Here is a 23224-nt window from a genome sequence, read left to right on the forward strand (position 1 = left end):
GGGGGGGCAGTTGTAGTGCCATACTGCTGTGCAACTTGTATTTTAGAGCAGACATTTCAGAGTCAAAGACTCCCCGCTCCGTGTTGGTGTGAGGCCGGTGCGGTGGTAGCAGCCCAGGCTGCCCACCTCCCATGCTTACCTTGAGCCCTCAACCTGGCAGAAGACACTGGGTGATTGATTTTCTGATGGTTCAGAGAGAGGCATTGCCTCCTGGGAAGGTATGATGAGCACCATCACCACCATCAGATGGACGGGACAGGGCAAGCCAAGCCCACCTAGCCAAGACAAACCAAGCCTAGCCTAGGCTAGCTCCAAGCCATGCTGGAGACTGGGAGCTGGGGCACCACCACCTCTCAGCTGCCACAAGTGTTAAATTGACTGATCTGCTCATGGAAATGCAGATGATGTGCCTCAGCTGTGGTGGCTCTTGTGCCAGCTGGGAAAGCTAGCCAGGGTGATCACTAGAAACGTTAATGACGTTGCTGCACTGTCCATATACACAGTCAGCAATTTGAAAAAGGAATAGCAGAATAGAAATAGTTGGAGGTTTTAGCCCATTGGTTTTCAGATCCTTGCAGGACACTTTTGAACCATCTGCCACATCTTTTGTGACTGCTTTCATCCTTCTCAGTAAAGGTAATACGTTTATGTAGTTCCATTTCAAAAACAGAAGATATTTCTGAAAATAAATGAAATGCAGTGGCTTCTTAGTCAGTTGTGAAAACCTGTACTGCTTTGTAACATGCCACGTTAGCTGTTTATTTTACATAGCCAGCAGGTGGATGTAAATTATTTTCATGTGACTACAATCTAAGAAGCGTCTGAAGAGCTGGTGCAAAACAAGCAAAAGTCATAAAGTCTGTATATATGTGTAAGGCAGACTGTGTACCAGAGGTCTGTCCTAATCAGAGTATACAATTTAAGGAGTAGGGCATATTAAAAATTCAATCTTGATCCCCTTTAAACATGTTTTGCAATAACTGTCATAGTCTATTTGCTTGCAAATGTTCCCACTTACTAAGAGGCTGCATGGCATCTAAAAACCATCTCAATTCAGAAGGAAACAGAAGAGTTTTTTTCTAGAGTTTAAAGACTAAAAATCCTCCCTCAAACAAACAGAAAAGCACAGGTTACCTTAGTCACATAAAATTGTCAAAGAGAAAGTATCCACTGTAAATATAATTACAAAAATCCAGTATTATGAATAAATTCAAGACAGTGTAGCATCGTAGTATTAAAGGGAATGATCTGAAACTCTTTAAGATTCAGAATTTAATATATTTCATATGAGTCTCACATGGAGTCATAAGCTTGCTATGCTTGCTAAGTATTTGCATTTAATGAGAACAAAAATGAATTTCAGTTAAAAGAATTTTCTGTACAAGCCATTTCATGCTTGCTCTCAGGTTGTGCTACATCACACTGAAAGTGAGGTTTTAGTCAAAGCTGTTGCTTTGCCAGGAAAGCCATGTTTTTCAGAAAGGACTAGTATTCAGCTAATATGTGCTTTGGCATATACTGAAGCTAATGAAGCTACACAGATTTCCAAGAGTTGAGAAACTAGTTTAAAATACATAACACAGCAATATCACGGAGGAACAATCTTAAGTTTGGTTACATACTGTTTGGCAAGGCGTAGACTAGAGTAATCTTCATGACTTCACCCCTGCCTGCCTTTAATGTTTCCCATTTAATTTTTGTTGTTTTATATCATACTTCTAATAATCTCTCCCTTTCATTTTCATCCCCCTTGTTTTTTATTCGCATACGTTCTTCTGTAGACCCCTTTTGTTGTAAAGACTAGCTGCCTTTCTGTTTCCTAGCCCTTTTTTGGTGCATGTGTTGGGGTTTATGATACTGTCTTTTCATTCTGCTTACCTTATCTGTGTTTAACTTCTTTAGCTGACGGTGTCTAAAAAGTTCACCGCAAAGAAACATGGGGTTTAGTGTGGGAGAACCTGAGCATCGTTCTCACCACCAGGAAGTGGTCACCCGACCTCTTCTTCTCCTGAAGTGTCTGGGTGAGGTGCAGGTCGCGTGCTTGCGTGCAGCAGCAGTGCTAAGTCACGGACCAGCGGTCCATGAATTCCCCTTCCTGCTCTGCACGGACCTGTGCATTTGTGTAGACTCATGCTGCCATGAGTGGTCATCTTCAGAAAACCAGAAACAAGACTTTTGAAGCTTTGAAGTAGCCACAGAGGCCAGAACTGGTTTGAAGCCAAGGCTGGATCAGTACTGCAATCTCTTGATGTCACCAGCTTTGATGTTGCCTTGCAGCCTTCAGTTTCTTGAAGCCCAGCAGTCGCAAGCAAATGGTTTACCCTCGTGTTGTGACCTGTTTTAACCTACCCTGTTGTAAAGGTGCAGTGTGTTAGCTCCAGTCACCATGCAACAAGTTCACAAAGCTAAAAACACCAAAGTGGTCCACCTTTATGGCCTAGCTGACAAACAGTAGCTCCCCAGTTTGGAGTCCTCATCAGCTGAGGGTTTAAAATGGTGATCTTACATCAAGTGATTTCAGCCCAGCATGATCTCATCACCAAAAGCACTCATGTGCTGGGCAAATAGACTGGGAGGAGGGTGCAAGTCAAAAGTGAGTCATATCTCCTGAGGGTTTGGTGTATTGATGTGGCTAAGAAGTGATTGTAAAAACAGGGCTTTGGGGAAGGTGGGACATTTTACATTTGAGCCTAAGCCAAACCTGAAAGAGGGAGAGCATTCTTGAGATAGAAACCGAACCACATTTTTTGAAAAATAAAGAACCAGTTAATCACCGCTGTAACTTATTAGAAGTTGGTCAGGTTTGGGCCTGTTTATAGAAATAAAGAATCTGGCCTCAACTGTGGCAGTTTTTAGCTGCTGTGCTGTATCCTCCCTGCCTTAGCAATTACACGACTGCTCTCCATGAGAAGAGTCTGAGCACTGGGAGCATGGCAGATCCCAAGCTGATAAGAAACTTCTGAAATATTTCATACTCTGGAGAAACAAACAAATGTCTTGTTCTGGTTCGATAAGCAAGAGTATGGTCGGTAAGACTTGTGTGGGAGCTCTTCCCATGATCTGGGTTGTGGCTGCACCTCAGATGTCCTGATGTGGTCCTGATGGTCACTCGACCCCCCTTCTAGCCCCAGTCCTGTGAGTCCTGTAAACTACCACCATCGTCGCTGCTGACAACTTATAACTCGGCAACCTACAGACTGCAGTCAAGGGGAAGGGCTTCCTGTTTTTGAGCTTTTTAATAGACTCCAAAATTGCCTTTGTGCCCCAGAGAGCCTACACTTGAAACAGAGATGAAAGGGTGAAGGAAAGTAATGGATAGAAGTGAAGCAAATCCTTTTTTAACGTTATAGTGATGGGAACATTGAGAAGTGTCAACATATTAATACTACGCACAACTGGTCTGTGAAACTCCTTGTCATAGAACATCATTGAAATCCAGAATTTTACAGGGTTCAAAACAACACAGACATTTATATCAGTAACAAGACTACTTTGCTTCAGGATAGAAAATACTAAAAGGGGTTGGAAAAGAAAAAAATAGTCACATAAGCTTTTTAGACAAACTCTGGGTGAAGAGTTATAAGAATAACTGTTTGTTATGGACAAATTAATTACTTATTTCTGCAAGATTTCCAGTAAGTTTCTCCAATTCACCTCTTATAGGCTACAGCTGAAGATTAAAAGATGAACCGTTAGTCTGCTCAGCACGGCAGATGCTGTCTTACTGACATAAGAAGTTTTAGTGTAAAGATCCCTTAGAAACTATTGTAAAAAAACCCCTTATGCCCCAAACAGGGAGACCTTCGTTGTTTTAATTACTGCTCTGAAGCACTTAGTTATCGTCATGTGCCTTGCAGAGTCTCAACACCATCTGTACCAGATACCTGTGTGTACTCATGCTTAAACAGCAGGAGAACCCCTCTTTTTTTTTTCTTTTTTTTTTTCCTAGAAACATTACCCAAAGGAGATAAAATTAAAATCACTCTATTTTATGTTTCATTTCCCAGTTTTAAACTCTCTGAGTTTGAAGACAAAGTATTACACATATAGGCATCCTGATGATCCCTGAAGGTCAACATTCAAATTCTGTCTTTTTTTGACTGAAGGGATCAAACCTTCTGAACACAGTGGATTCTCTGGGCACTTTGAGTTGATGTTCTTGAAAAGCAAATTTTGAACAGTTTACCTGACTTGTATTAAATGATTTTTGGCATAGGTTTTACAATTTTTGTCTTTCATTTTATAACTGCAAGAGCAGTCTGGTGCTCTTTGGACTTTATGGGTGCTGTCCTTTGAAGCAGAATACTCTTTTAGTAAGTGAAAAATACTGACTTTGAAAAGCCCGGTAGAAACTCACAGTCTTTCTAAACATTTTCTTGAAGACACTGGCTGTGCCTTCCCTTGGTTAAGCTATTCAAAAGTGGTTGAAAAACTTAAGGTTCACCTTAAAACTGTTGGGTTAGTAATCCAGGCATGAGTCTACTTGATGCTCCAGAGGCTCCTGCCATGTGAAAAACATTGGTACAGGCTCTCCCAATGCTCAGAGGTAGAATGGGGGTGGTGTCACCATTTTTTAAGAGAAAAGGGCTGTCTAAGCTGCTGAGTTCACGGTTTTGCTGTGGCTGGAGCAACGTGGCTTCCACATCATTCTGGTTGGTGTGGGTGACTCCCATGAAGCATGCTGGCTATGCGGTTCCCATTTTCAGGGCACCAACTCTTGTGAACCTGTGTACCAAGCACAGGTCGCACTGCATCTCCCTTTGGATCACAGGTCAGGACCCTCTCCACGAAATGTGACCAAAAAAAGCAGTGTAGGTCTGATTGCTGCCCAGTGCATCTACATGGAAAGTTAATAATGATATGGGTTTGAGAGCAACACTTGGACGAGGTATCCGATGTTCAATAACCATCAGGATAATTTATGCCTAAAGATAGACCAAATAGTCAAAGACCATTGGGGGACCTCAGGGTGCTGTTTCTGCCATGGGTCCTTTTGGTTTATTAGTGCTGCAGTGGACACTCCTGTCTCTCCACCGTAAGCTACTGCAGCTTATGCTTTTAGCATAAAGCTTATTTAGCTTTTAGCATAAGCGTGGAGGTTTCTGGTCGGATCCCAGATTTACTGTGTAATTGGGTGTCCCGTGTGCCCTGCTCAAGGAGAAACAGGGCATTGTATTTAGCAGATTAAATCAAACCATGCAGAAACACCCTTCTGCTGCAGTCAACCCTTACCTGGAAATTATAGTACATTCAGCAAGGGAGGAGATGGGAGAGGAAATATGTATTTCTCTGGTTTTGTCATTGCTTGTCTGATTCTAGAGAAAAAACTCTTTCTACATAAGAAGCTGGTGGTGATCAGGCGCATGGGAGGAGAAAAGCAGAGCCAGTGCAATGACTCAAATATTTATCTGCTGTAGGGGCAGGGTTAGTGCCAAGAGCTCTGTCTGGCTTTTTTTCTGACAATTGTGCACGATCATCCCCCAAAAGATGGCAGCAGCTGCTGGCACTGGCTCCTGACATCTGTCTGCAGGATCTGCACAGCTGTAGCCAGCGGAGGTGCTGTAGAAAACACGAGCAGGTAATAGATTTTGCAAAACTAGCTAGTGAGTCCCCGAGGATGAATTGAACTGCCGTAAATGTCACCCCCAGATATGGGTCTTCTGTCATCGAAACACACACTGCCTTACCGTACAGCCACGTAGGAGCTGCCATACGAATTGCCTCTAAAAATGTAATTAAACTTTATCAAAGGGTTGGGGTTTTTTATTCCCACTGAAAACAGAGCTATTTTTAATCTTCACCCTTCTCTTTCATATCACAGGTAGTGATTAATTACTCAATTGTGAAAGGACTGAAGTACAATCAGGCAACACCTACCTTTCATCAATGGCGCGATGCACGGCAGGTCTACGGCTTGAATTTTGCAAGCAAAGAAGAGGCTACCACGTTCTCCAACGCAATGCTGTTTGCTCTCAATATCATGAACTCACAAGATGGAGGTAAATTAGCAACCGCTATGCTCTTTATTAATCTGTGACATTTTCCAGTGCTTGTTATCGATCACCTGGTGCAGTTGTGTTGGATAGTATGCCGTTCTAGAACATGTTGTAAAAAAAAGTTGGTCTCTGGTAGACAGCCTTTAGATCAGCATTTGCAGTGGTATGAATTTTATGTATTTTCAAGCTTTATGCGCCTGCCTTCTAATTTTTCATGGTAGCTTAACTCATGATAGGAAATCAATGGTTATTTGGGAATGCCTAAGAAGGGAGGTAGCCCCATGGACTTATGTGGATCTGAGTAGACGTTGCGTTACATGTAACATGGAGGAATATGACTTTAAATAAATAGAAGCTAGAGTAAAATTAGCAGCATTTTGTAAGGCAGATCTAGGAGATGGTATTTCCAGTCTGTTAGGTGTCAGCTACAGCCGTTGGCTCTTGTGGGCTGGCTTTCAAAAGGAGGAATGTGTGGCATCTTGGTTATTTCATAAGGTAAAATACAAAGGCTTGTACTCGACGTTGACTGATGTTGTTCCTAAGTACCCCGTTGACTGCCGTGAAGTTTGTGGTGAAGTTTACTGTTCTGTGAAATTGTCATTTCACTAGTCTGATGAGAGCCCAAAATAAAGTCCTGGTTTCTCAACAGAAACCAGTTTCTGGTCTGTGGTATCTGGATGAAGTATTGTCCTCAGTTACACACCTATGACCTCTCTGCAGCTCCTGGGCTGGGGACAGAAAGCAATCCTTGTGTCTTTTTCCTGCAAAGTACACACCACTACCCCATTTCCCTTTTGAAAACACTGTGAATCAAGGTTTACATGCCTTGCTGCTATCCAGCATTCACTACAGTGTTCACTGCTGACAGACTCTCTCTAGAGTGAGGTTGTCTCCTGATAACCTTCAATGCAGAAATATGTCTCACCAAAAGGTGTATTTGTAATAGAAAAGTTTATGTATTTTACTACGCTTTTTCTATTCATCCTATGTAGCTGACAAATGCAAAAGTCATCAAAAATCAATAAATGTCTTAGATTCTGAGCTATATTTACTTTTACCTTCTTCAGCTTGAACTTTTCCAGCTCTACTTGTGCCACAGCAGGTGGAAAATTCAGGAGGAAATCTAGGTAACACTCACCAGTCCTAAATTCATGCAAGTCTGAAGAGTATAGAACTCTTTGGCTGCTTACATGTGCTCTTTTAGACCACCAGATGAGGCTCCAAAATTTGGATATGGTCTTGATGTAGTAATTTGATGTCTGAGTAGGCCTTTATTCTGAAACTCCTTAAGTTTAGGTTGGTTTTTTTCCCCATCTGTCCCTTCCCATTAAAGTGAGTGGGATTTTTGCAGGATTTTGAGGTTGTTCCAGGGAGGTGCCTTGTGGAAAAGTGTGTCTCAAGATGATAATTTATTGCTTTTAGGCTAAAAAGAAAGAAACTATCTTTAAGTGAATACTTAGTTATGTTTGCTACTCCTGGCAAAGAACAACAGGTATTTCTGGGTACTTGAAAAGCTTATTAAATGTCTGAGAAGTTTATTAATATAGAGCAAATAATAATTTGCATTTTGGGAGGTATTCTTTTATTCATTTACTTAGCACACCAAAGTGTGTTAGTTGCTTTACAGACATAAGATCCAGCCCATGCTGAGGAGCTTGCATTTAAAGTTTGTAGTTGTCAGAGAGAGAGACATGAATTGGGTCACAGATGAAAAAAATTCCTACTTTCTTTTCAAGAAATAAAAAATGGTTTGATAAACATTCAGTCTTCAGCAACCCCTTTTCTCTCATACATAAAGTGGTAAAAGTTTCAAAGATTGCCACTTCTCCCATTCTTTACAGCTGAGTTTATCAAAAACTGAAATTTGGTTTAAAGGGAATTTCAACATTTGTGGTTTTTAAAAAAAATCTCTGATTCTATGAAACAAATTCCCAAAAGGTTCATTTTTATCAAAATTATTTTTTAATTACAAAATGTATTTCTATAACTATTTCTCTTTAAAATTACATTAGCTACAAATTGGTAATAGATTATATTTAGGACTTTTATATAATCATAAGTTTCCTGGTTATTGCAATGATCTCAGCATGCAAGTTGACAGCAAAAATACATAATAGATATAAGGTATAAAGCGTTTATTCAGCTCTGCTTTTCTAGGCTCATAGAGCGCGTAAGCTTTTGTGGGCATGATTTAATGCGAATAGGAATTCACATAAACACACTTATCCATATATCTTTTCAGACAGCCACTGCCTGGGTACTCCATCCATTCTGCTGCCTGTGTGCTGCATTAGGGTTTGCTATATCATACGGAAAAATCATTAGGAAAAAATATATGTACTATATTTATGCATTCGTATATTAAAGTTGCTCGTGTGGTTATACAGATGGATGACAGCTTTAAGGAGTGTATTTGTATGCGCAGAACTGCTCACACACTAGAGGAGAAGGATTGGGAGTCCTCATAGATAGCAAACTTTCCCTGAGCCAGCAATGTGCCCTTGTTGCCCAGATGGCCAATGGAATCCTGGGCTGCATAGGGAAGAGTGTGGCCAGTAGGTCAAGGGAGGTCATTCTCCCTCTCTACTCGACACTGGGGAGGTCACAACTGGAATATTGTGTCCAGTTCTGAGCTCCCCAGTTCAAGAGGGACAGGAAACTACTGGAGAGAGTCCAACGTAGGGCAGCAAAGATGATTAAGGGATTGGAGCACCTCCCTTACGAGGAAAGGCTCAAAGAGCTGGGGCTCTTTAGCCTGGAGAAGAGAAGGCTGAGGGGAGACCTTATCTATGTTTACAAGTACCTAATGGGTGGGTTAAAGTATGATGGAGCTGTACTCTTTTCAGTGGTTTCCAGTGATAGGATGAGGAGCAACAGGCACAAGCTGGAACATGGGAAGTTCCATTCAAATATAAGGAAGAACTTCTTTACGGTGAGGGTGCCAGAGCCCTGGAACAGGCTGCCCAGGGAGGGCGTGGAGTCCCCTTCTCTGGAGATTTTCAAGACCCGCCTGGACGCAGTCCTGAGTAATGTGCTCTGGGCAATCCTGCTTTAGCAGGGGAGTTGGACTGGATGATCTCTAGAGGTCCCTTCCAACCCTGACAAATCAGTGATTCCATGAAAATCCTTCACCGAGAGCAGGGAGTTAAACTGAGGTTCCCTCTGGCCCATTCCCAGCGCAGAACACCCGGTCTGTCTGCGAGCTCTGCAGCTGGGGATATGCTACACGCGCTACATGGGATGTGCTATATCTAATGTTTACTTGTTTCGTATATTCCCTGCTGAGACATTATTGTGTTTAGGCACTGCTGATCTTCCCATAGTTGGGTACAGATTCTGGCTTCCATGACTGCTGCTACCTTCGTTCTACCGCCCACTTGCATAGACTAAAATTAATCACGGGAGCCTACAGCAGAGCCTCTGAGACTGCATCCTTTCTTCAGCAGACGTGGAGTCAGGGTACCGTAACACTGGGGAAAAGAACTACTCTAAGTGGCAAAGCAACGGTGTGGGCTTTTGAATGGTGCATTAAGCTGAATTAGTTTAAAAAATTGTAGCGGGCCATGTTCTGCAGAGCTGGAAATATTTTTAGGCAGTGCTGACTTTTAAATGAATGAGTCACTTCAAATGAATACACAGTTATGAACTAGTGTTGAGAATTACTGTACTGTCCCACTTATTCACGAGAGAAACTACAATATTCGAGATCATTCACCGCAGGCAGTGATGTCTCTGTGTTGATTACTTGTGGCACTAGTGGAAACTAAACTGAGTGCTTCGTTAAATGCCCATGGTTAAATGGGCTGAATTGGATCCTACATCCAGCCTGTGTTAAACTGGGTTGCCTGTCAAGATCATCCCTGGGGAGGAATTCTTCCCAGGAGTCTGATGTCCCAAAGCTTAGGAAAGTTGGGAGAAAACCTGTAGTCAAAACTTGCTGCCTCGTGGTATTTCTGCAGTGGGTGAACTCCTACTCTTACCCGTGGGGAGGGCTGAAGCAAGGGGTGAAATGCAGGAGCTGAACATGTACTCACTCTTGTGCTTTGTAAGGATGCTAATGATCATGTTAGGAGTAGTCTGAAATGAGATAAAATAAGACTAAAGAGAAAATAGTAATACAAATGTGTACCATCCTTCCTTTAGAGGTTGACAGTTGCCTCACTAAATCCCAGTTGTTTACCTGCCAGCTTGTTTATCGGCCTAATTACTTTGATTCCTTAAAAGTCTCTTGAATCTGTTCTCCTTTACAATAAAATCTGAAGAGTTGGTCCTGAGCCAGCCTGCAAAATGAGAGCAAATGATAACATTGACTTGCTCATTACCAGTACTCTTGCTTACAGTTCTTTAATGGTGCCATTTGTTAAGACCATTAGTATGACAAATGACTTCCCATTAAATTGTTTTTCTTTCGGGGGTGTCCTCTTTGTGAAGCCAGACCTTTTACTGGCACAAGTTACATGATGCAAGAAGTATCACCAGCTTACCTTGTCACCTGCCCCCAGGTTTCACTGGGGACAGAACATCACCCCTTCTTGCCCAGGGATACTGCTGGAAAAGCCTTTTGCACAGATCTTGCCCTCAGGCTGTTTGGTGTTGGGTATGCAGACAAAGTTCCTGTTCTTCAGGGCTTACATCCTCTTAGATTTAACAAATGCAATGACCTGTGGCAGCACAGCACAGTTATTGGAGCAGGACATAAGGTGAGGAAATCAGTAAACTGAAATGGGCGAGCTCTTCCCTGGCATCATTTTGTAGGAAAGGCAGTGGTGCCCGTGATGAAGGTAAAAGATAACTCTTTCTGCAGGGATTAATGGAGCCTGTACACTCAGCACTGGTTACACTTCCCTGAGAGAGGGGGAATGAGACTATTTTCTCTCCTTTCTTGCTCCCCAAATCACTAGGGACAGGCAAAGGAATGGCTTCATTTCTTTCCTTCCTTATTTCACAGAATCACAGAATCTTCTAGGTTGGAAGGGACCTTAAAGATCATCTTGTCCAACCGTCTGACTGACTTCAGACACTGTTTTCACCTCCCATCTGGTGCCTGACAGCACCTGCATGTTTCTGTGCTGTAGAAGGAGGCAGCAGTTTGGCTTTGTGGCTTGGCGTGACCAGCTCTGAGGGCATCCTGGGCAAAGACTTGGTACCTCTTGGAGAAGAACTGAGAGTCTGATGCATGCAGCCTACTGGTAAATGCTGCCTGTGACATAGTGAATATAACATATTTTTGCTTTGCTTTTCATGTCTTTGCCCTGGGGACTTGGCTGGTTATTGTTGATTTACAATGCAAGAAAACCGTATTTCTAAACATAAACACCACGTGCTGGAAATCCTTGTGCAGAGGACTACGTTGCAGAGTTAGTCACAGCTAACGAGGTCAGCTGCCTTGCCTGACTAAGAAGGGAGAAGTTGAAGGAAGTCAGAGGCTTGTAAGAAAGCCATTTTCTTGTTCTAAGTGGCTTAAAGACCACACGATGCAAAAGACGTGAGTCACAGAGTTCAGCCCCATGCCTTCCATCACAGAGCTTCAGAGACCCAGCTTTAATTCTGCAGGGAGGACGTTCTGGCAGTCAGAAGGATTGCTCCTCACCCTTCTTCTGATTAGCAGATCTGCTGGCATTTCTTTTGTGCCGTTGTGGGTTATTTGACATGTATTTCCCCAGCCCCCTTTCCCGTAAGTTGGATTTGATGAAGTTCTTTGGAGTTTGAGATCTGCTTCCGTTCCTTCAGTCATTCTACTCTTTTCTCTCATCCAAAAGTGACTGCATTTCTATATTACTGGGAGGAAGTTCCTTGAAAAGCCCTTTGATCCCTCCAAAATAAGGGCAGAAATAGAAGAGTAAAGCATTGGCTCATCAAACAGCAGATAAACCGGCGGTATAAGGTTAGATGCCCTAAGTATTGCAAGGGTTCTCTCAGTGCAGGATGTGTGTAAAGATTATGGTGCGCTGGATTTCAGATTAAAAGCCACACGATTATTTTTTTTTTTTTCAATAGAATTTTGTAATGTTATATTCAGTTTATTTTTTCAATAGAATTTTTCCAACTAGCCCCGCGTCTCTCGATATTTCAGCGGCACTGAAGTGTAACTCCTAGGGAAGTCTGTCATTCATCTTCTACTGCATTCATCTTCTACAATGCAGTGACTGTTTCATTTGATAATACTGCCCCAAGACTTCCCAGCGCCACAGAAGACACAGTGTGGGGAGACAAAAGACTGCATCTTCATTACAGTACTGCATAATACATAGAATAACTCATCAATAATGGAGGGGATCCACCAGAGGACACAATGCCCACTTGCAGCCAGCTGGTTCCCAAACCGTGCTGGTGTAAGGAGATCCATGCCCCGTCCACTGCACTGTGAACTCGTTTTCCACACTATCAGGTGGAGACTGTAAACCACAAAGATGGTATATTCTGTGCAAGTTGAACTTTTAAATATACTAATAACATTTAAATACTCCTGTAACCTCATATTGTGTGGGCATTGTAGAACCGTAAGCGTGCCATTCTGCTGCAGGTCTTTTAACTGAGTCATGCCAGAAGTTGTTCCTATTTATAATGTGGGCATAGAGAACTTGTAAATCACAAATTTTTAAACTTACTAGGGTAAATACGATCCATGTGGCCAGACACCTAGTGCTAGTCAAAATAGCAGGCCACAGGCAATGGTTAATGGAATGCATGTTAAAAATACAAAAAGCTTTTGCTTCTTTAAAAAACAAAGCTTACCCAGGAGAGTAAATCTTTCCTGAGTGACATCTTCCAAAAACACTAGAGAAAGGTCTAGAGAAATAAGTTTCACAATTTTTTCCATCCTCATGCCTGTTCTGGTTTCAATATGAACTTAAGGTACTCAGAAACTGTCTGTAGAAAGGGCAGTTTCTGATCTAACTTGCTGTGCTTTGTAAGTCAATGAAGAGGGAGGGGAAATTCAAGTAAGATAACGAGCTTTTTCCTTTCATCTGCTGCATGGCTTTATCACGAACCGTTCCAGAAAAATCCACCTGACTTATAAATAATCCTTTAGTATATTGTTTAATATAGGAAAAAAGATTCCTTCCTTTGCAAACTGGGCAGAGATGAGCTGTTACCCGCCAAACTAGGTGTGAGTTTATTTTCTTGAGCAACCAGTGAAGGGTAGTCCCCAACCCATGCCTGTCTCTGCCTGACCCTTCGAGGGCAGGAGTCCCTTGCAACCCCAGAAGAAAAACTGTGTCTTGCTCCCAAGGCTCTTCTTTACTGTGCTGATGGGGATAACAGCCCTCATACAAACCCACTTGCCCATGTTTCCAAGCCAACCAACACTTCTCCTCCTGGAATTGTGGGCCTTGCAAGCTTCCCCTGCCTGCAAAACTGCTCAGGTGCCCTCTTCTCAGCTTCTCCCTGGGTTTCCTGGAATGGATATATGACATCCCTAAGAATCTGGGTGCAATACATAAGTTTGAGTTCACATTAAGAGAAACATGTTTAAAAACAGACCTGGAAGAAGTTGGCCCAGCCAGAAGCAGCAGTGAGTAAAATTGGTTAATCTTTGTATTAGCTTGTCTCCAGCTGACTGGAGCACATGAGGTGAATTGCTTCACTTGTGAATAGATAAACTGGGATTACAGACTCCTTTCAGTGTTAGAACTGTAAATATCATTGCTATTATTCATCTGTCAGGAAGTATCAAACCGTTATTTAATTATTCTGCTCTATAGAAGTAGGCATCGGTTGGTGGTTTTTTTTTTTCAATTCAAGTTTTTCAATCCCCCAGATGGTAGGGATCCACGGCGGAAAGTTTTCCAGGGCAGTGAAGTGCTCTCCCAGTGTTATGCTAATAAAAAACCTGTGGCATCTTGCTCGTACACGTCTCAACCACTTTTCTGCAGGACTCTATTATAACCCTGCTTGGAGCAACGGCAGTGCCGGAGCTGCTGTCGCACGTCTGGAACTACAAAAGGTGCCTCTGTTCTTTGAAGAGCATAACAAATCTTAACGGCTCTCGAGCCTCTCGCTGATGTTTTTTGCTGTGCTGAATTCTTCTGCAGTAAATGCAAACCACTTCAGGAAGGAAACTGTGTGGGGAGAAAATCGTCGAGAGATTTAAGAGAGAGTGGCGCACCTTGAGAGCGAAGACTTCTGCTCGTGAGACTCCCCAGCACCATTGCCCTCACACCCTCGATTTTCTGAAACTGGTGCAAACTGGCAAAGTTCCCAGAGCTCAGTGGTAGGAGATGCGATGTGGGTTTTTCGCTAGACTGCAGTAAGGGGCAGAAGAATATATTAGCTTCGGAAAAAATTAATTATCAGTATTTTAGAAGTACAGTAATTTATGGAGTGCACGCCTCTTCAAAAATCTGAAGCGTATGAAGAGCAAATGGCTTTTTGTGATGAGAACAGTATTTTTCTCTTTGCCTTTTCCAATGCCATACTTTGGCATGTAGAGTCTCAGTGCGTTTTGCTTTGCTCAACAGTAATAGTCTATGGGACATTTATTTATTGATTTGGCATCTGATTTCTTTCAGTAAAAGAGAAATTGCTCCTTGGAAGAGATGTTTTTTACCAAACCTTCTTTCGGTTTTGTGTTCATTTTCTGTCATTCTTAAACTGCTTTGATATTTGGTGTCCTGGGGTAGGCTCTAAAATAACATGACTTCATTTGTGTCGGAACAAGAATTGCTTTCTGAAGGCAGTTTGTCTTCCTTTTCAGACCCTGTTTGAGTGACGAGGGGCTGTAATTCCACACAGAACAATACTGTCTGTTTACTTCTGCACATACTCTGACATCTCACCCCACTCTTTGGATTGGTTCACACTATTTTTAAAGCCAAATGCTGATATAGTTCATAATATAGGATATATAATGTTGTTTAATTCTAACATTAGCCCCCCGCCTCGCAATTACTTATTTTATACTACTCATGGCTAGCCTATGCTGATTGTTGGGTACTAGCTAATTGACATCAGGGATTAATTTGAGATGAGAAACACAAACGTCTAAAGTTTCGGTTATTGCTGAGCTGGCAGGAAACGTGGTTCTTTTTATTTAGTAGACTTTCTGGATTCCCAGCTAAAAGTTAGACCTTTGTCTCTACGATAATTGATACACTCCCCTAGCTGTGATCCCACTCCAAACAAGTAATAATTGTGTGACCACGATCCTCCTGTTAACGGGAGCAGAAATGTAGGCATCTGTAGTACAGGGGTTTGTACCTGAGCTGGGCTGTCTGTGTGGCCAAGAGCAGTAACAGATGCTCCTGGGACAGTTGTTTATGTATTTTAGGTGTCTCTACCAGGCACCTCTGGGCAAAATTCAGCCTATTCTTCCTGTCTTTCTCATCACTGACTTGTAAAGGATTGCTGCTAAGAACCCTTCTCTGCTTCATGACAATTTTGCTGCGATCCTCTCCCAAACATTCTAATTAATAGATTAATTATTTCTAATTATGCTATAATTAATTACTAAATGCAAGAATTATTAAACCTCTAGTTTAATAATAATAAATTAGGGAAGATGGGAAACACAAACGTCTAAAGTTTCGGTTATTGCTGAGCTGGCAAGAAACGTGGTTCTTTTTTTTTATTATTTAGTAGACTTTCTGGATTCCCAGCTAAAAGCCAGACCTTTGTCTCTACAATAATTGATACACTCCCCTAGCTGTGGTCCCACTCCAAACAAGTAATAATTGTGTGACCACGATCCTCCTGTTACCGGGAGCAGAAACGTAGGCATCTGTAGTACAGGGGTTTGTACCTGAGCTGGGCTGTCTGTGTGGCCAAGAGCAGTAACAGATGCTCCTGGGTGAGTTGTTTATGTATTTTAGGTGTCACTACCAGGCACCTCTGGGCAAAATTCAGCCTATTTTTCCTGCCTTTCTCATCACTGACTTGTAAAGGATTGCTGCTAAGAACCCTTCTCTGCTTCATGACAATTTTGCTGCGATCCTCTCCCAAACATTCTAATTAATAGATTAATTATTTCTAATTATGCTATAATTAATTACTAAATGCAAGAATTATTAAACCTCTAGTTTAATAATAATAAATTAGGGTCCTGGAAACTAATGCGCATAAGCTGCATTTTTAGTGTTGCTCCATGGGTTTCCCTGGGTGGGGAGAACTCCCAGGAACACACGTGTGTTGTGTGTGTCCGTATGTGTGTGCTCACATGAGCAATGCACATCACGTTATCACTTCTCCAACTGCCTGAGCTCTGCAAACAGATGGCCTTCGTACATGCAAATTTTTGGATTTTGTATCAGAAGTGAACTCGGGAAGAAATTCACACTTACATAGATAGAAAGCAGGAATACGTTGCAGGATTTTTCACATGCGATCAAAATAAAATCGATAGTGTTTTGAATTTTGTTTCTAAACTCTGCTTCCGTGATGTGCCATAGCTCACTGCCTGAACAGCATTCCCTAAAAACCTGTTCCTGGTCAAAGCAGACAGTGTTTTAGGACCCGGGAACTGAGCAGGGACAGTCAGTGGTGCGGTGAGGAGGTCGGGCACGGCTCTGCAGCCCTCTCTGGGGCAGGCTCAGCTGAGGGGAAAGTCTCCTGCTTAATTCCAGCCACCAAGTGAATCGCCATATGCTGCTGCCAGCAAAGCATCTAGAGCAGCTTCTGCTGCTGGCTGGTAATCCCCGGGGAGCTCACACAAAGTCTATTAATTGCCTTCTTAGATGACTCCATGCAGTCACCCCACATCTTATTTTTCACCAAGTCAGAGACCCGAAAGCTCTAGGTTTTGTGGCATTCTTCAAGCAGAATCTCAAGCCCTTACGGCAAGGAGTGTTGTAATTTCTCCAGCTGATCCTAATGAAGCAGCACAGCTGAAAATGGGATTCATTTAACTCAACTTCAGCCATGTAAATGCTAGGCATCTGGTGTACAATGATTGTGTAGTTTCCTTTCCCCTCCACGGAGCAGGGACAGCTCACCTAGAGGTGATGAGTGTGGATGTGGTCCTGTGCTGGTGGCTCTACATGCTGCACGGTCCCTGTGACAGGGAGCAAACTGCAACCCTGCTCGAATGGAACCATCTCGGGTCGTCCTGCAGTTCAGGAAGGAAGCAATCTGTGAAGAGGTGGTTTTAGTTCACGAAGAGCTTCGCCTTTGTACCCGTACGTGCTTGGCTGCACGGCTGAGGAGAAGGCAGCGTGGTTCAGGTACTCAAGGTGCGTTTAAAAATCTGCTCTGCTTCTACTGATGAAAAAGCCAGATCCTGCAAAGCAATCACCGTTGATCTGATCTGCATGGATTGCTTTATCTGTTGGTCTTGATTAGTATTCCGGAGTGCTCTACAGAAAACACTGTGTTTAATTCCGTCTCCTCTGCGGCTGGTTTCCAGGGACTCCCTCTGGCGGTTCCTGCAGCGCCTGGAAAGCTGCCTTTGCATCTTCCTCTGTGCAGCACAGCACGGTATTAGAGGTAGATACTGTGAGCATGGCAGGGTAAGGGAGAAATGTAAACCATTTCATTCTCTAAATGGAAAAAAAAAATAACAGTAGGTACTTACTATACTGGTTTTGCTCTATTTTGATGCAACCCTATCCTCTCTGCTAAGGGAGAGACTCAGGTGTTTAAATGAGCGTCATTTTCCAATATTGACCAAATCTTACACAAGGGACCTATCTTGTGCTCTTCCTAATCTCCCCAAAATCTCACTGAGGTGACAGTTTGGTACCCAAAAAATACAGGACGGGTTGGTGGGATCCAAGTGTTGCGTGGTGGATGGTGGCCTTCCACCAGCATGGCCTTCACTGGCCAACGTGCTCAACCCGTGCAGTTTTACCCTGGCTTGGACATGTGAAGAAGTGTTCTTCACAGAAGTGGCGGGGGGGGTTGGACTAGATGATCTCTAGAGGTCCCTTCCAACCCCATATGATTCTGTGGTTCCTGTGTGTGTCTGCAGGACAGTGCTTCGTTTCTTCACTCGTCTCTGAAGCAGTGAACACCCAAAGTGTATTTGTGTGGTGTAACCAAATGCTTCTGAATCCTCTGGGAAAGCACCAGACGGCTGCCAGACTGAAAGATGTTGGTTAGAAACTAGTCCTGATACCTGATACCAGCCAGAGAGCTGGTGTTTTGTGTTCAGTAGATCTGAACCCCTCAGAGACCCCTCCATGCTGAGGCTATGGTAACTGCAGGCTCAGCCTCTTGCCTTCGCACTCAGTGCCCTTCTCTCCCATCTCCATGGGGTGCAAAGGATAGGGTGAGCTGGGAAGGAGCCAGCCACGTAGATGGTAGAGAGTGTTGTTGGCGTTTTCAGAAGTGCTGGGATCCCCACAGCTACCTGTGGTAAGCTGATGTTTCCAAATTCTTCGTTCCTGGACAATGCAGGTTCCTGACCTGCTCCAAGTTTGCTAAACCACTTGTCTTCAGTGGTTGTAGACTTGGGATGGTAAATTCAGACTCTCGGTACGGAGCTAAAGCTTACAAGAGGTAGAACCTGGTAGTAAACTTTCCAGGATACCAATGCCCTGGGCTATTATTCTGGGAAGGAGCAGGCTTAGATACACACATAGTTGGCCGTGTGGCTTCTCTTGGTGCTGTTGGTGTAGCTATTACAGCACAAAAGTCAACGTACAGTGTGACAGTGTCTTTGCAGAAGGTGATACATGTAATCCGGGGTTGTTTGTACATACTTCTGATGACACTACGTGGCTGTTCGCTAGGAGGAAGAATATTATGTAGTGTTGACTTGAGGAGTGCCTTGGCTTTCTTCACACCTTTAAAAATATACACGTGGTCACAAGTCATTGAGATTATCACCTCTTTTGACTGTTTGAACTCGCTAAATGTATATCTTTCATTCTTGTGAAGTGAGAGTGTGTTTCCTGCAGTGTGGCAGAGCGAGGAGCAGGGCTGCAGGCACCCCTGTGCCAGTCTGGTGCTTTGTGGGCAGGAGCAGGAGGACGTTCAGAAGGTTGTATATTATCATAAATCCATTTGAATGTGGATTGGGGGATGTTCAGTTCTGGTGATTTGGTTCAACCATGACTTTGAAAAGGGAGGGTTTTTTTTAAATATAAAGTGGTATTTATACCCTCAAGGTATGTTTCAGAACCACGGGCTGGTTTCTAGTTAGGAGTAGATTATCTTTCCTTTTCTTTGTCACATGCAGTCATTCAGAAGGAAGTATATTTATTTATCCATTCATTAAATTGGCTGCTTTAGCAATGACTGCCATAACAACTAAGGTGGTTTAGTTTATGGGATTTTGGGGTTGGGATTTTTGGCGTGCCATAGGCAATCAGTTCTGGTATCCACAATAAAAATGACTCTGCATATTTGGATCTGGGTGCTTAGGTTCCCATGCACTGTTTTCGAATACATACATTTCAATTTCACTTCTCAAGATGCTTTGCCAGAAAATCTGACAGCATCCTTGCTTAACGCAAAAGAAACCAGCAAGGTTTGAATCAGCAAACCAGCAAGGCTAACTGAACTCAGAGAAGAAGAAATAAGCCTTTCAGTGTCCTCCAGAGACTGCCAAATCACTATGTGCTGATGATGACCATCAAGAGTGGCACATCTAATCCAAAGGCTAGCAAAGAGCTAGCATGCAAAATGCCACTGGAGGGGCAACCTTGAGCAGGGATGGAGGGGTGGATAGGAGCCGGGAGCCAAAGGGCAGGGGCAGCCTGCGAGCTGGTCCCTGCAGCACTCTGGAGACACATGGCTGTGTGTGTGGGACAGGTTTCTGGGTCTTCAGTGGAGGCAGGAGGCACTGGGAGAAACCTTGGTCCCCTAGTTTGTGAAAGGAAGAAGGGTTTGAGAAGTGTAGCAAAGGTGAGGATCTGAAAAGAAGGAGGCTGTGTGCTTTCTGCTGATTATTTCATTCCCCATCTCTCTGACCTTTCTGGTCACTCTAAATTTAACATTTAGACTTCAGGGCTAAAGCTTGAACAATAAACATAGATATATCGCTCTTTAGGCGAGTTGGCATTTGATTCCTTTTTTTTTTTTTTTTTTTTTTGCAGTATAAATCTACAAACTGATTCACTGTTTTGTAGAGATTCTATGTTTAAGGTATGGTATCCCTCTGTCTGTGTATTTAAAGCTTGCATTAAAAAGGTTGATTTTTTTTTTTTTTTTTTTTTTTGCTATCTGCTGTAGCATTCCTGTAAGCCCAGAGTAACTGCATTTTTTTGACTGTTATTGCAATGATTTTCTTACAGATGAGATTGCCCCTGGGTGGCTTTTCATTATCTCAGCCTGAGAGCCCACCCCCCCACCACCACTGCCTTCTTTTTGCTTGTCAGAGTTTTCTGGCATGTCCAGAGATTGCCCAACTAGGGTCGTGCTGTATATATTTCTTGTCTTAGAGCACATTATTTTGCAGTTAGCTCTTTCAACACCGCCATATTTTTAAACAATGTTTTCCCTGACACTGCAAATGGTGCAGAAAGTGGTAGGGAGATGACCCTGTTAGGGTTGGAGGCAGGGGGTTTGCTCAGCAAGCCTTAGTACACAAGGAAACTATTTTTGCAGTGATAGGTTGAGAAACCATTGAAAAAAAAAAAAACCTCAACAGTGCAGAGATGTGTTCTTGATGGCTTTAAAGGTCAGCACCGGCGTGTTGGGTGCATCAGTGGGGGCTGAGGCTGCGCTGCTCTAAAATCTGTTTTATAGGCAGGTTTTCTCACGCATTTCACTGCCACGGCTTCTATTTGTTCTCGTTACCTTTCAACTTCTGAAGTTCTATTACAGGCACAGCAATAAACAAGGGGAGTGTTTCTTTTGGAGCTTTCTTGAGGCACGTCAAGCCTGTGGAACTCCCAGAGCTCTACACTGGGCATGAGGTGCTTAAGTCACCCTTTCATCAGGGCTGGGAAAAACATCTTCGAGGTTCTTTTAACAGCAACCACAAGTTTTTCCCAGAAACACATTACATCTGATTGTACTTTTTATTTTACTGAGATCAAAATGGAACTTCTGACCTTCCTGAGAAGATAAAGTATGTATTTTTCATTCTAAACTTACCTTTTGTTTCACTTTCTTTTTTTTCCCAAATGCATATAGTGTAAAATACCATATTTGGTTATCTTGAAGGCAATACCAAAATCCCACCTTTCCGATTCAAACTAAAAATAAATTCAAGCTAAACATTCTTCTGTGTTTCCATTTTGAAGCTCAATCTCAAGGTAAATTTTTAAAAAAACCCCAGCACTAAAAATAACTGTTTTGTTTGAAAAGCTGAAATGAAACATAATTTTTTTACAAGAAAAATAATATATTTTATTCAGAATTAATCCTCCCATAAATTTCTGTGCAAATTCATAAATGGCCTTTACATTAAGTTTTTTAATTAAACTCCAAAATTTTACCCTCAAATTCTTTTCGCACTGCTTCACTAGAAATGCTAATGCAGTAATGATTCCTGGTCAGCAGTAGCTTGAATTACTGGATTCCACATAATTTTTGTTATGTGTTATTTTTAGTGTTAAGATTCGCTTCTGGCTAACGTGAGAACAGTAGCTATTTAAACAAAGCTGCAAAACATATTGTCAGCTTTCACACTACATAAATTAAACCAATATTTTCTCATATTACATGAGAAATAGATATTGTAGGGTGTTTGAGGTTTTTTTTTTTCGTGTAAAATGATTCTGAAAATTTCCTTTTTATTGGTGGTTTTGAGAAAAAAACTTGCAATATTTGTTAATATCAAATTTAGGAAATTTATATGTGAAATTGGGCGGAATGTGGATGCAAAGAGTAAAAGTGGTCCTTGTCCTTGCCTCCCAGCTGTGCCCACAGGTGACTGCCCAGGGCTGTCCCTGCTTCTGGCCTCCCTATTTCTGGGTGCAGCATGGAGGCAAATACATAATTTTTAGGCATGATTTTTTGGGGCTGCTTGCGTCGATTTCCCCTGTGTTCCTTATAAGCGGTTGTGCTAATCCACTGATTTATGGGTTTCATTTTCTTTGTTTTGTAGCGCTGCAAAGGGGATGATGGTGCCTCTGTTCTCTGTTCATATATGCTTTGAATTTTGGTAGATTTGTTTTTTGCAGTTTAACCTTTGTTAGAGATTGTGAAATGTTTTTTTCCTGGACTTTCCTGACCACGTTCCAGTCTTCTCGCAGAGCTCAGTGCATACAGAAGTCATGGTTAAATCTTAGTTTCCTTCATTTTTTTCAACTGGAGTGGGTTTTTCCCTTCTTGCAAGTTGTTATTAATATGACAGTGCTTAAGGATGGACTGTAGTCTCTGGGGCTCCTGCCATCATGACCCAAGTTGTTTGGGGTTTGTCCTCTACGATGAGTTTGTCAACAGAGGTGGTTGGCCCAAGTAAATTTAAATCAATCTTTTTTCTCCCTGCCAGAGAGAGAATGTTATTCCAGTGTTTTTGTTTTTTTTTTTTTTAAAAAAAGCAAATCTAAAATTTGACCTGTTGATAGGATGAAGCATAGTACCTGACCTGGCTTCTTTGGGCATAGAATTAAAAAAAAAATATCTGGTGTTTTGGGGTGGTATTTTTTCACAGCATATACATTTCCCCTAAAAAAAGATGCTTTGGGAACCGCTAGGAACAGGGTGGTATATTTTTATAGGGCTCAGCATACATGGCTTGTAGTACATGAGAAAAGAAGGAAATACAGAAATGGACTTAGACAATCTCTGAAGACAATCTCTCTCTCTCTTCCACCCCCTACCGTTCTGTGATTCTGTGAAATCCCCAAAACCTTAGTAATATGGCCAAACAATCTAATAGCCAGGAGTCCTTGGCATGAAACTGTCTCTAAAAGAGGGCTAACAGCTGCACCTTGTGGGCTTGAAATGCCTTGCAGAGATGAAGGAAAGAAGCCCTTTGTCATGGGACTGTCTTTCATTAACGTCTTTCATTAACTGACTTTCAGAAGTTATTGGCCAGGCTTTGTCTTGTCAGAATAGATCTTAATTTTGGGGTAGTAAAGATGAGGGCACATTTACAATCATGACTACGTAGAGAGAGTATTTTATAAGGATTTATATTCATTTGCATGTGTGAATTAAACACAGATAGCGGTTATGAGACAAGTTTTTCTGATGGATTTCTATGCTGAATTGCAGTGAAATCTTGTATTATCAGATGAAAGTACCCGCTCCCATACGTTATTATTCTTTTGTATTTGGAACGGATATAAAAATAGATATCACATTGTATATGTGAATAATGCACCATATTCACACGGATTTGCATTTCAAAGAAAGTAAAGGTCACTCTAACTCCAAAGGGAATAAAGTTTACA

At 42.3% G+C, this 23224-nt stretch overlaps 1 protein-coding gene across 1 annotated transcript in view; it reads left to right on the plus strand.

Annotated features, from left to right (window-relative positions):
- EVL (Enah/Vasp-like) overlaps positions 1–23224 on the plus strand; it is a 143772-nt gene that overhangs the window by 58557 nt on the left and 61991 nt on the right. Inside the window, exon 3 of the mRNA XM_014957564.1 lies at positions 5822–5999. Coding sequence (XP_014813050.1) covers positions 5822–5999 — 178 coding nt within the window. The remainder of the gene's footprint in view (positions 1–5821; positions 6000–23224) is intronic.

This window comes from Calidris pugnax, unplaced genomic scaffold, assembly GCF_001431845.1.
Source record: "Calidris pugnax isolate Ruff unplaced genomic scaffold, ASM143184v1 scaffold211, whole genome shotgun sequence".
Lineage (NCBI taxonomy): Eukaryota > Metazoa > Chordata > Aves > Charadriiformes > Scolopacidae > Calidris > Calidris pugnax.